The sequence below is a fragment of the Falco rusticolus genome, chromosome 11 (genome assembly GCF_015220075.1).
Source record: "Falco rusticolus isolate bFalRus1 chromosome 11, bFalRus1.pri, whole genome shotgun sequence".
Lineage (NCBI taxonomy): Eukaryota > Metazoa > Chordata > Aves > Falconiformes > Falconidae > Falco > Falco rusticolus.
In genome coordinates this window covers 6,881,226-6,894,468 of record NC_051197.1, presented here as the reverse complement: position 1 = coordinate 6,894,468, position 13,243 = coordinate 6,881,226, and the positions used below count along the sequence as shown (strand labels likewise).

General features: G+C 47.6%; 1 protein-coding gene across 2 annotated transcripts in view; it reads right to left on the bottom strand.

The window, feature by feature from the left end:
- LRP8 (LDL receptor related protein 8) overlaps positions 1-13,243 on the bottom strand; it is a 194,220-nt gene that overhangs the window by 15,110 nt on the left and 165,867 nt on the right. The window contains exons 5-9 of one of the 2 annotated variants that reach the window (XM_037404533.1): positions 11,650-12,012; positions 5,065-5,187; positions 4,594-4,716; positions 1,531-1,650; positions 1,276-1,401 (exon numbers count right to left, since the gene is read on the bottom strand). In XM_037404533.1, coding sequence (XP_037260430.1) covers positions 1,276-1,401; positions 1,531-1,650; positions 4,594-4,716; positions 5,065-5,187; positions 11,650-12,012 — 855 coding nt within the window. The remainder of the gene's footprint in view (positions 1-1,275; positions 1,402-1,530; positions 1,651-4,593; positions 4,717-5,064; positions 5,188-11,649; positions 12,013-13,243) is intronic. The other variant, XM_037404534.1, reaches the window with a different exon arrangement.

Genomic DNA, 13,243 nt, shown 5'->3' with positions numbered 1-13,243 from the left:
TGTTCTCAGGCCAGTGCCTCTCAAGCAGCATAAAGTAGACCGGGACACATAGAAACCACACAGTTATTTTGCTTAGAAGACCACAGGCACCAACTTGGTCTCCACAGTTACTCGCTGTGGGCCCTGTGGAGGCCGGTTTCCTACGGGAGGAGGCAGACACCTGTGTCTCTAGGCTCAGACCAAGAGGTGCCTGTCCTTGCCCTTTGCAGGTAGCACAGCATGTGATTCTCTGTGTTCTTAAGTGTCACTAAAATCAGCTCTGAGTCAAACAGCTAAAGCTTTAGTTTGCTTTTTGGGCACCTTCCTGTCTGAGGCAGGGACAGGATGGGACGCTCAGAACGAGTTTTAGTGGGTTAGACTGGTTTGTCTCCAACAGTGGCCAGTAGAAGGTACTAGCGAAGAGGGTCTTTCCATTGGGAAGGACAGAAGGGTATTGAGGAACATGATACTGAAAGGAAAGAGCTGGGAATAAGGTTCTAGCTCTGGAACACACTGTGCTGCAGGGCTCCCAGCACAGACTCTGGAGCACAAGAGAATTTTCTGATGAACAAGCAGATCAGTGTCCCAGGATTCGGGTCAGTCCTAACTCACTGCAGGTGTGAGACCAACAGTCTTTATGAGGACAGCAGGACACTGTGCATACCATATAGAACCTGAGAAGAAAGAGGCCATGTGGATGCGCAGGATAACACTGGAGAAGCAATTCTGTGTTGCAGGTAACTCGTCCTTCCCCAAGAGACCCACTATGTCCATTAAAGAAACCCCTGGCCGCCTAATGCTCAGCCTTGCACAGTTCAACTTTCTGTGCCTCTGACATTAACCTTCATCTTACAATAAGGTCGAGCAAACTGCTGCTGTTCATGTTGGTATCTGCGTGGGAGGGTGGAGAGGTGGCTAACCTACCATGTTTTAATCAGGATGTTTTCTTCCTTTTGTTACTTCTACCACTAAATGTTTTTGCTGCACTGTTTTTAAAAACACCTGTCAAGAGACTTTCTTTTCTAGTTTCAGCTTCAAACAGCCAACTAGTGACTGTAATCTTGCTCTGTACACTGTTAAAATATTCTGATCTGCGTGATCAGTAGTTCTTGCCTAGAGACGCATCTGCTATCACTGCACCAGTTCCGTGCTGCTCCAAATGAGATGTCTTCGCTTGCTTGCTTTGCTAGTTTCCTTTTGTTTCTGTCCCCCTGGCCTCAGCCCTGCAAGCATGTTTTCTTATCAGAGTTGTGATGTTGAGCAAGCAGCGCTGAAGTGCCTGTGGTGGTGTCTTACCTACAGCTTTGCAGTTCTTGGACAGGGTGTCCATCTCATATCCCTCGTAGCACTCGCATTTGTAGTCTCCCTTGTAATTAATGCAGATCTGGCTACAAGCGTCTGGATTCTCACATTCATCTATGTCTGAAAAGAGTGTTTGAAACCCATCAATAACTTGAAATCAAACCATCTGTGATGGAGCAATGCTGAAGTGAATATAATCACGTCTCTGTATGGTGAAACACAAGGGACTGCTGTTTGCATGTAAATTACCTCCACACGTTTTTTTATCCAGAAGCTTGTATCCGGGCGGGCATTCACATTCGTAACCAATCTTCAAGTCTTTGCATATGTGTGAGCAACCACCGTTGTTCATAGAGCATTCATTAATACCTGGAAGGGGTATACAGATTATCCATGACAAAGCAGGGCTTTCAGTCATAAGATTGAATAAAATTAAAGAGATGTCCTCAGAATTTTTTCCCCCACATCAGCTTTTGGTAGCCAGAAGCTGGCCGCAGAGACCATAAGTGACTTCACAGATAGGAAGCCACCACCATATCACTTTCTTGCACTTTATTATTCCAAACCAACACTGTAGGATTGTTTGGACTGAAAGCTAGTGGCTAAATGAACAGGGAGCCCTGGGGACACGGCGTATGTGAATCTCTGCATCTCATCCCATCAGAGAGCTGCTGCTCTGAGCATGTTCTGCCACATGTGAGAAACTTCAAGGGACCTAAGGGCTCTCTCCAGGAGACTCCTCCTTCCCTATGCGCTGGTTCATGTTGACTTTTCTGAACAGTCTCTCTGAGCTTTAATAATTCATGCTGGGGGAGTCTCATCTCTCAGGGGCCAGCTATTTTGAAATACTGTACTATTTTCCCATCTAGTTCCAAGGAACCATCTATGTGAAAATTCCAGAAAACACCAAAGCACAGTCTGTCCGAGAATCTCCATTAGCACTGAGATACGGTCCTCCCACAAACGGATCCCACGTGACAGTCTCTGCTGGCAGCCTGCATCAGCCCAAGTGTGCAATTTATGAAGCAACAGCCCCCATCCTCTCCTGGATCCCTGTTTAATCCAAGGCCATCGCTCTGATCCTGCTTTCAAGTGCTGAAATGAAAAACAGACTAAATGGATCCTTGTAACTAGAACTGAATGAGAGGCTGAGGAAAGCTACTTTCCTGTTTCTTGTTGTAATTAACCTACACAAGGTGAGAGAAAGTCCTCTAAGTAAGACTGCTGAACAGGGAGTTCAGCAGAACAGAAGCTGTGGGATTTCAGGGATAGTGGGCTCACTAGAACAAGTGAAACTGATTTGCTTCAATCTATAATGGAATTAAAAGGCAAATTTTTCATTTATCTTTTACTAATTGCTTCCTTGCACACTGCAGGTGAGCAGTACAGCAGAGCCATTAAACCAGTGCTCTTGGAAGAAAACAAAAACAACCACAAGCCAGTTAAGTCAGTGAGACTAGGAAAATACCATGCCAGAAGGAATCCCATCTCAGCTCTGGGATGCTTTCGCCTTCCTATCAAAGACACATACCCATAGATGTCAATACATTATTAATAAAGCAGGTTCACTAGGCTCCAACAAGGTGTCCACAGAATTGCACTGTGCGTTGTCACTGTTCAGTGATGTTTATTAATAGTATCACCGGTTCCGAACGTGCAGAGGCCTCTAGCAAACTGGGTCACAAACATGCACAACTGCTCTCTGCAAAACACTACAAAGGCTGTTGCAGCTAACAAGCAAACCCTCACCTCAGATGAGTCCAATGGTTTCAAAAGTGCTTTGCGGAATGGATTTAGAGACTGTAAGTCAAGTGCTGGTTCACTTGCTGCACTTCTCAATAGCAGCTGAGGAGGAGCCAGGCACGTTAGTAACTGTTAGCCTGTTCTCTTTCTGCTGGGCAGCTGCTGCCCATTACCCAGACTTCGGCAGTATGTTCACTGCCCGCCTAAAATAAGACAAGTGATGTTCTGTCTTCTGCCATGCTTTTTTGGGGGAATCTTGGAGGGCACTGCAGTGTCTAGCACACAGCTAGACAGACACACCAAGATGAGGAACATGCCCTGCACCTCCTGCCTTCTGCATGGATTACTTGTGCGTGGGCATTACGTTCGCAGCAATCCACATCATTCTGCACTCTTAAAGAAACGTGTTTCCTTGGGGGTTATTCTCTGCTCAGCTTCCTAACTCAAACAACACTTCGCTGCCCGCCTGGGCCTGCACCAAGTCAGCCACGGCATCACTGTAAGGTTAAGCATCAAGCCCAGCTGTGCCGTGTCACTGCCCAGTCTCCTAAGACAAACTGGGCTGCCAGCGTTGTTAGGAGACCTCCACAGACAGACAAGTTGCAACACCCACTCAGAAAAACAGGGAGATGGGGATTAGTGTGGAAGCAAGCAAGGGTATACTGAAAGCACAAGTTAAAGGCATCCTCGCTAGGCGTGCACACACGCTTCTTGTCTTCATACAGAAGGAGAGACCGACAGTTCTTCCTGAATGTGAGTTATCTAAGAGGCAGGCACTGAGCTCCACGCTACTGGTGCTCCATGATGTCATGGAAAAGGATGCTTGCCCGAGGCACTTCTGCACTGGGGAAAAAACCAACTGTGTTTGAGTAATGCTCCGGTTTGGGGCGGGTGCCCACAATGCCTGCTGGGAGAGGTGGGAGAGGGGCTGCCCTAGGGAGAGCGGCGCAGCTCTCTGGCCCGGGCTTTCCCTTCTGCTGACCCTGACAGTCCCGGTGCAGACCCGGCTCTCATGACTTGTGCATGCTCGCTAGCCCAGAGCTGGCAGGACGCTGTCAGAGAGCAACCTGCTGTCATTCTAAGGGAAGCAGCAGCAAGATTTCAACCCCAGAAATGGCTGAAGTAATCTCTCGGTGATTGCTGCCACCCTCTGTGTTTACACCTTCAAAGCATGTTCCCAATACAAAATTTTTATGATGCTATCATCATCTTACAATTGAAAGATAATTTGGGCAATGAGGCTAAATAAACTGGTCTGTGCTGTGGAGGACATGAGTAGCTGGGGAGAGGGGGAATTCCTGGTTCCTAGTCCCGTGCTCAGTTCATATATCCCCCTCCAAGAATAAAAGCTGAGCTGAGAAGGGCACAGTTCAAACGTACAGATGATCAGATTAGGCTACTAATTATATTCATATGAAGGGTGATGAGAGAATAAAGGCAAGGAAAGAGGAGAAGAGTGAGAAATAGCATTAGCAGCTACATGTGGTTACACTCAAAGCTGTGAGCACCAGATGGAGGAGAGGGGAAGCAGTTACAACAGGAGCAACACGTAGAAGGCAAGTACTGTACCACATTCTTTCAGAGGCTCGTCAGACCAGTCCCTGCAGTCTCTATGTGAATCGCACACTTTGCCTCCGTCAATGCACTCTCCACTCTTACACTGAAACTTGCTGGGACTTTCACATGCTGACTCTGTCGTGTTGGGCAAGAGAGGAAAGCAACTAAGTTAGACGAGACTCATGACAACAAAAAGCCTGACATAAAGCTTCAAGAGGGTGTCGTTAGCAGAAATGGGATGGGATTAAGAACATGAACATTAAGTCTGAGTATCATGCGAGGAACTTCTCAAGCCATGCAGTCTGCCTGATCAGCACAGTCATCACTCCCAAGCAACCCCGCTGCCAACAGCTTAAACCCCTGCAGGAAGCAGCCTGCCATGGCCTAGAGGAGCAGCACAGGCCTCTTCCCTTTCCAATGGCCACGCAGCTCTTGCAGGCTTACGCCAGGGAGCGCGAGGAGCGCAGAGTGGTCTGTACCTACCTTGGACGCAGCCTGCCTCGTCACTGTTGTCAGGACAGTCATGCACCTTGTCACACTGCTTTGCTCCATGGATACAGGTCCCATCGCCACACTGGAATTCATCCGGCCGGCAGGTCACCAGAGCTTTAAGACAACATTCAAGCATTAGCCACAGAGGACGTGAATCTTTTGTGTAGCACCTTCTACCCACGTACCTCTGACACTACTGGAATTTTGCACCCTCTGTCAGCAAATGTCACAGAGCACTGGCGGCTTCCATTGCAACAGAGGCATCAGCTGCCTCAGCCACTGTCCTCCTGTGCCTCTCTGCCATCCCAGATCACCCTCTATGTCGTTAGGAAAAGAACCCCAGAGCCCGTATGAGCAGATCTAGTCAAAACAGAATCAGTGCGGGCAGTGAAGCTTCTCAGGTGAGACACAAGAAAGCAAGCAGGCAGCAGAACTACCGGCAGTGGAGCCCCTCTGTGAGAGGCCAGGCTGCTTTCCAACTATGAGTGCAGAGTAGCACTGGGTAGGCAAAGGCAGCTGCTCCTCAGCTCTCCTTCCTTCAGAAAAAAAATGTATTTAAGATATATTTCAAAACGTGCTCAGGCTAAGGGCACGGGCAAGAGACATGTATTGACTGTCTCTGCCAAAGCCAGCGCGGTCACACTAGCGATGAAGCTAGCCACACAGCCACCATCATGAGGGTGGGTTACGAGGTGCCCATGAGCCGAGAGACCACTGGAAGGCAGAAGAGCTCCACTATGCTGTAGCTTGGTGTTTCTTGGGGTTACAGGCCAAAACCATCTCCACAGTGTCAGGCCACATTTCAAGTCTGAAGCTCATTTGCCCAGGTCAAATTATTACAGACTCAGAACAGATCTGATGAACAGCAAAGCTGGAGAAAAAAGGAAACGGGCAGCTGCACTGACCGTACTAAAAGCAGTCGTATTTCCCTCCCCAGGGTTACACCAAGTGAAAGACCTCTCTAGCTGGGACCAGACTCGTGCTGACAAAGGGTACAGGCACTCACCAGCCAGCGAAGGGCTGCAGCCTGTAGTTCACTAGCAGAACAGCTCCTCATTCCCAGGACATGGTCTGTAGCTTGCTTCTGAGGGGCCTGTCTTACAGATGTTTTCTTAAAATCCTATTAAGGCAGCGTACCCTGGAGAGCTCTTGATTCTAGCCTTTCCATCTTGCTGATTGCGTCCTGGTATCATATGACAGAAAATTACTGCCTCTGAGTAGCTAGAGGAGGCCAGCACTGATGTTACTACGTGGGAGGTGAAAGCTATGTGGCAGACCTTCCCTGACAATTTGAAAAACTAGTCCTAATACAAAAATTACTACTTTCAGATAACCCAGGAAGAGCCACAGACATGAAGTGAGCTAGCATCGATACCCTGAAGTATTAGTTGCACAAAGGCTCAGCATTAGTGGTGACTGCATCCCACAGGATGCAGGATCCAGATTCATGCCTGCTTCACTGGACTTAGCTCTAGCGCATCTTCAGTCAGAGAAGGGCACAAGAGACAGGAAAAGCCACAACTGCAGGGCTGGTAGAAGGGAGAAATCCTGCCTTTAGAAATACACAGTATTCACATGAGGGAAGTTTGGAAATAGCACTGCTTCTTGGAGAGGGAAGCCATATGCACTATATTCACAAAAAGCTGCAAAGCAAGAAAAAAATCCCAAGCAATAAGCATAGTTATGGGACCAGCTGTGTCACCACATTTCAGCTAATAAACTCAGGCTCAGAAATGGAGAACCTCAGTGGGATATCTGGGACAGCAGCTCCAAAGTAAGCATGCGGGAACTGCTGCTCTAAAGGGAGAAAAATGAAGGAAAGGAAGAAACAAAGTCGTGGCCTGGGAGAATCACAGACCACAGATCTGGAAGTGGCACTGAAAGCTCCTGCAGGGAGGCAGAGACACTCCTGCTCGAACCATTCCTGCCAAGTACAACCACCTGCCTGGAGAAGCCCTGACAACGGAGAGACCACTTTGCCCCTAGGCAATCCTGGCTTGTCCAAGCTAAACCTTGGCCATTGCAAAGCTTTTCCTACTGGCTATCTGAAAATCCCCTTGCCACAATTATTTCTCATCTTCACCCCCAACATGTGAAGCATGTTTACTTCACCTTTTCTGTAGCAACTTCTATACGTGGAAAGGATGGTCCTCCATTGCTGACTGTAATTATTAACCCCCTACAAATGTGTAACACATAATTAAAGCCACTGGGGGCCCTGTCTTTCCTGGAGCAGGAACAGGTCTCCAGTTCATCAAGTAAATCTGCATGACAACAGCTACAGATTTGGAAGGCAGCTGTTATAAAACCTACTAAATGTCCTCAACTGTAAAAGCTCTTCCAAAAAGCAGTTATAGCTAGATGCTAAGAATAGAAATGTTTCTAATCGTAAAACAAATTAAAATGAAGGATAATTTTGCAGGAATTGCAAAGACACAAGCACAAGCATCACAAGACAGAGAAAAATGACAGCACAGCCTCTTAGCTGGGTGGCTACAGGGACTGCAACACACAGACGTGGGACTGTACAAGATTTCTGCACAGAGCTTTTGCTTCAAAAAGAAGAGACAGAAGTTTGGAGACCAGGCTTGGTTTCCTGGCTGAATTCTCATTCCAGCAGAGCTGTGGAAGTTCAGACCTTTGAGGAATGGCCCCTGAGCCTCCTAACAGACATCTAAAAAGAGCAGATACTGTAAGAACTCTTACTAATCACAAAGATATTCAAATACATATACAGCATTTCTATTTTCTGGTGTGTTTTTCAGTAGGAGGAGAGAGAATGCTATATTTATACCTGGCCTGGAGAACATAGTTTGAGGGGAGTGGGCCAGGAACTTTGCTATCCTGAAGCTGGGACACAAACCCATCTCAGCACCACTGTCAAGAGTTGACAGCAGTTTGCCATCGGGGCCCTTCCCAAAGCAGAGCAATATCCCAAGAAGAGGGAAGAGCTGTGCTGTTTATTTGCAGAAGATGTTCAGAAAATTGCTATGCTATTTTGGAGGATTTAAATCAGTGAAATCTCAGCAGTATTATAGCCACCTCTTCTGCTCCACAAATCAAGTATGAAACAATTTACCAAAGCTCTGCTAAATTAACAGGTGCACTCAGACACGCTTCCCATTTGCAAATACTGGGCACAAAGCTGTATTGCTCAGATTCAGCAGATATATTCTAGAATACAAGTCTGAACGTGTGTTTCTTCTGTTGTTCCCCCACCCCAAATGAACTTAATCTCAAGAAAACCCCATCATTTGCAAAATGCATCAATCCCATTTTATAGGTGGGGAGACAGAGGCACAGAAGTGTGAGGTCAGGTCTCAAGGGATCTAGTTTCTAGCTGTCAATTGTAAGCATTATTTAGTCTCCCTCCCGGATGCCCTAATGTGAGTTGCAAAGGACATTTTAAAATATAACCATTCCAGATTTGGAGACTAATAAATCTAACCCAATGTTCATTTTATAAATATATATACATATTTGAATATATATGCTAGGGAAAAAAACCCAACCACTCAATGTTCTCACACAGCTTTCCTGAAATGACTCATTCCCTCCTATTTATTTGCTGTCTCGCTGCCAAAACCTGTTCACCAATTGTCACCCTTCATTTCTGCTCTGCTCGTTCTTTCCCCCCAAAATGCTTATAACAAACGACTGGTGATGGCCTCATGACTTTTTTTTTTTTTTTAAAGCATTAGCTCCCATCCCTCAATTTTGTACAATGCAAGCCCCATATGATTCCCCTTTCCTCCAAGAGAAGATGTAGTGCTGGAATCTGCAGTTTTAAATAAGTCAAACCCAGTGGTACTTGTGCCACCCCTGTTGCTAAGAGAATAGAGCAGTGTCATACACCTGTAACTCCCTGTGTGCCACGCGATACTGATCTCAAAGTAAGAATTCCTGGAGAGGAAAATAATAAAGGTCAATCCCTGAACTCTTCAGTCCAACAGATGGACACTGATGCTGAGTTTCCAGAGCTCTCAAATGTCACTTTCTTACTGCAGGCTTGTGCATCCAAGCAGCGGCTGCATTTAGGATGGGGAAGCAACATCGGTTTTCACTCTGGCCCAGTTGACCCATCAGCTACACAAGCACCCAGTGCTGCAAGTCCTCTCCTGGCTACTACTACTTTGGAGACTTCCCTCCTCGCGGCGTGAACAGCAGCCGGCTTGTGCGCCTCTGTGGCACTGGGGTGACTCCTGGTTTGCCTGGTCTAAAGGGCAGAACCAGGCACGCCGTACGGAGGAGCACTGCAGCAGCTGAACCATGGGGCTTTGAATCCCGCTGTTGCCTGGCCCACAGGGCTGTGCGCAGCAGCAGCTGCTTACGGGCTCGTTTCTCCTGGGGAGATAAGCTTTACGTTGCGCTGTACAGAGACTTACTGGAGAAAACCTCGGGTGCTAAACCTCCACTAGTCAGAGAGATATAATTGTCCCAAGTCACTTCTGCCACATTTCCTCCTTCCTCCACTGGTTGTCAGCACCGTGCTGCGCTGCGTCCTCTGCCCCAGGGAGGCTGCCCTTGGCACATCTGGAGGTGCTACTAGATGAAGCCGCTCTGTAGCCAAGGGATGCTGTCAGAGCTGTGTCCTTTTGGGCCTCACTTCTCGGCAGTTTGAGCTCGTTAGTTTGAGTTTCATTACATCATCAGCTGGATATTGCTGGTGTCTCCGAGATCAAGGAAATAAGCTGGGGAACAGAGTGCTCCTTCTGACTTGGCAGGGTACATGGGCACAATCCTGCTCCCCTCACCCAGCGCAGTGTCCAAGTAAATGGTGCCTGTGGACTTAAAACAACTCCTTTCAAGGAGACAACAGGGACTGAAATTTTAGACATTTCATTGGAAAGCACCACCGGTAAGGCGCTCCCCTCTTTCACCACTCGAAAATAGAAGGGGGCTCGCCTTTCCCTCTCCTGAGCTGTCTAAACTCAGCCATCCTGCCAGGCTGCCATCACTGCAGGGAATGCAGCCTGTGGGACAGGTACCAGTTCTTCTGGGAGCCTCCTGTGCCAGACACCAGTTCTTCACCTGTGTTTGTCACGTGGGCCTAGCCACTGCCTCCTGAGTCAGAAGGGACAGAAGTACAGCATTGTCTGCAGGAGGTCTCAGAATAAAATCAGGCACCAAACAACACAGGCTGTCCCAGCCAGCGGTGCACATCTCCACTGGATGTGCTCCTGCCTGGCTTTCTTACAGTCACTTCGTACTGCAATGGATGCCAGGAACAAGCTTTGTCTCCTGACTCCACTGTCCCTGTGATGCTTCAGACCCTGGCAGCACTGCCTGGGTACCTGCTGCCCAAGAGCTTTGTCAGCTCCTGTACCACCTTCTTGGAGACGAAGAAGAAGACATTTTACCTCATCCGTCCCTACTTGGAAGGGGGTTGACAGTGATGACATACTTGTACCCAGTGGTCAAGGTTACTCTCTTCCTAACAAAATATTTGGCTTCTCCTATTCTGCTGTCACCTCTCTCTTTAAGAGTCCTTGGCTCTTTTAAAGGCACAGCAGCTTGAGGGTTACCCGTGGCTCATCTCCCTGCTCTTGCAGTGTAAACAGTGGTGTCCAGGACTTACTACATCACCCTCCTCTTGTTAAAGAAGCCACTGAATTTACATCTGTCTCTCTCTGCCCGGGAGAGAGTCTGATCCCCTGCTCCTTGAAGGGCTCTCCCACATAGCTGCTCTGAGCTCACCAGCCTGGACTCAAGTGTTGTCATGGTTATGAAAAGATGGTGCTGGCAAAAGCAGTAAATTTTCTTAGGTACCTTTGCAAAAATGTCTGGTTTCTGCAGCTGGTTGCTGCCTTCCTCCCCAGAGGTGGCCCAGTGTCAGAGCTGCTAAATATATACAGCTATGTAAATATTTTATTTTATTTCAATCTTGTCATTATGAATATTTTAGAAAAACATTTTGCTCTTATTTTCTTGTCTCTCTCTCTTCTTCCTCAGGTAAGTGACCAGCTTGAACAGTTTAGTGGCTAAAAATGGATGAAACATTCGAAATACCATGCACACCAACACCATGTTAAATGCATAAAGCCAGCTGAAAAGACATCCATTATTTATTAGCTCTGTGCCTTTATCAAGCCAAGCTCAAAGTGCATTTCAGAGGTACTGCTCTTGACTGCCTTGTTCAGTATACTCTAACTTCAGAGGCAGAAAATTAATTATTTTTTTTTCTGGTGATCATATATTCCCTTTAGCATTGTGGCTTCTAACCTCCAGGCTGTGACCCCACCATGCAGCCTGAGGGCTTTGAACATTTTTCCCATTTTCCATTCCCTGTCTTTCTAGTGAAACAAATCTCTTCAGAAGCACAGTACCATCTAACAGCTCCTGCACCTCCTCTCTGAATCCTCAAGGAAAAAGCATAAAAGGAATCTGGAATACACCTGACCCTGCTGGGCTGGGCACCCAGCCATGCCATCTGGGACACAAACGCTCCTTGTCAGGCACACAGTTGCTGCACAGACATCAAAGACTTGCCTTAGAACACGGCCCACAGCAGCCCTCTGGCCCCTCTCCCCCACAAAGAGAAGCCCTCGGCCCTGCCCTACCCCTGCAGACACTTACGGCAATCCTGCTCATCAGACTTGTCCTTGCAGTCTTCGTCCCCGTCACACTTCCAGTTCAGGTGGATGCATTCCCCATTGCCACACTGGAACTCATGAGCCGCGCAGGTGTTGAGGGCCTTGGCATCATAGCCACACTTCTCAACGGACTCGTCCGACTGATCCTCGCAGTCCGGCTGGTTATCACAGACCCACAGCTCTGGGATGCACACGCTGTTGTTGCACTGGAACTCATTGGGGTTGCAGGTGAGAGGGGAGCATTTTCTCTCATCGCTGCCATCCCCGCAGTCATCGTCGCCGTCACACACGAAGATGATGGAGATACACGATTTGTTGCTGCACTGGAACTCATTGGGAGAACAGGCTTGGGAATAAAAACAAACAGGTGAGCTGTGAGGTCTCCAACCTACCCCTCTCCACTGTGCTAGCTTTAGTCAAGAATGTCTGAGACAAGGGGGAGGGCGAGGGCACAAAAGCATTACCTTGCCTGTCCTAACCCAAAACGTTTTTCCCAATGGCAACCTACATGGCAAGGAGCAGGTGAGGATGCATCTCCCCAGCTGTGCCATCGGGCGAGTCCTCTATGGGCCATGGGCAGCCCTGAAGGAGAAGGGGCAGCAGGGCTGAGAGAACTGCAGGTAGAAGCTGGAGGGGTGCGCAGCTGCAGCGCTGCTCTGGTGTTGAGGCAAGAGCAGCCAGGCAAGCCCCAGCGGACGGGGTGACAGCACAGAAGGAGCAGGGAGACTGCAGGGCAGGCTGGGGGTGTACTGGCACACGCTGGTGGACTCGCACAGCGCTTCGCTTTGTTCCGCACTGACATTGCCAGCTTCCTGACTTTCAGAAGCACAGAATCAGGTTTCAGGATTTCACAGTGTGCCTGGTTTTGGACATATTAAGTGGGATGTGTAGGGTAAATATTTAGTGAGTTGAGCATCAATTTAGCTGCAATCTGCCAGTAAGGCCCTTTACAACACACTGAATGTCTTCCCTGAAAATCACAACTCAACATTAACATACAAATGAGGCGTTTGTCAGATAGGAAGCTGAGTGGAGTACTCTCCTCTGCAAGCTTAATGGACAGCTGAACCAGAGAAGCCTGCTGAAATTAAACTTTCAGGTACTCCAACAATGTGCACTTCACAGTCACTTTATTTCATCACAGTGTGGGGGAACCAAAACCCTGGAAGAAATTTTCTGTATGTACTTTTAGGTAGTTACTTAAAAAAAAAAAGAGTTCTGTTTCTGCAGTTTCAGTCATCTACAGGAAAGTTATGGCTTTAATAAATTACAAGTACAATAAATATATACAAATAAATTACAAGAAAACTTTTTTTTTTTTTTTACATTGCACTTGGGAGTCTTTTTGTCTTCAGATGCAGAACTATTTACTGTCATATCTGCAGAGCCCCTATGATAAACCACACAGTTCAGCTGGCACAGATCACTGCGATGGCGAGTGCATCTGGAAAGCAGCAGAATCTCTGTAAGGCACTTGTCATTACCCAGCTTTCATCCAACGACAGGAACCTAGTGGCATTCTACTGAAATATTATGTCTGAAATACATGTTTTATCATAGAATCATTGAATGATTTG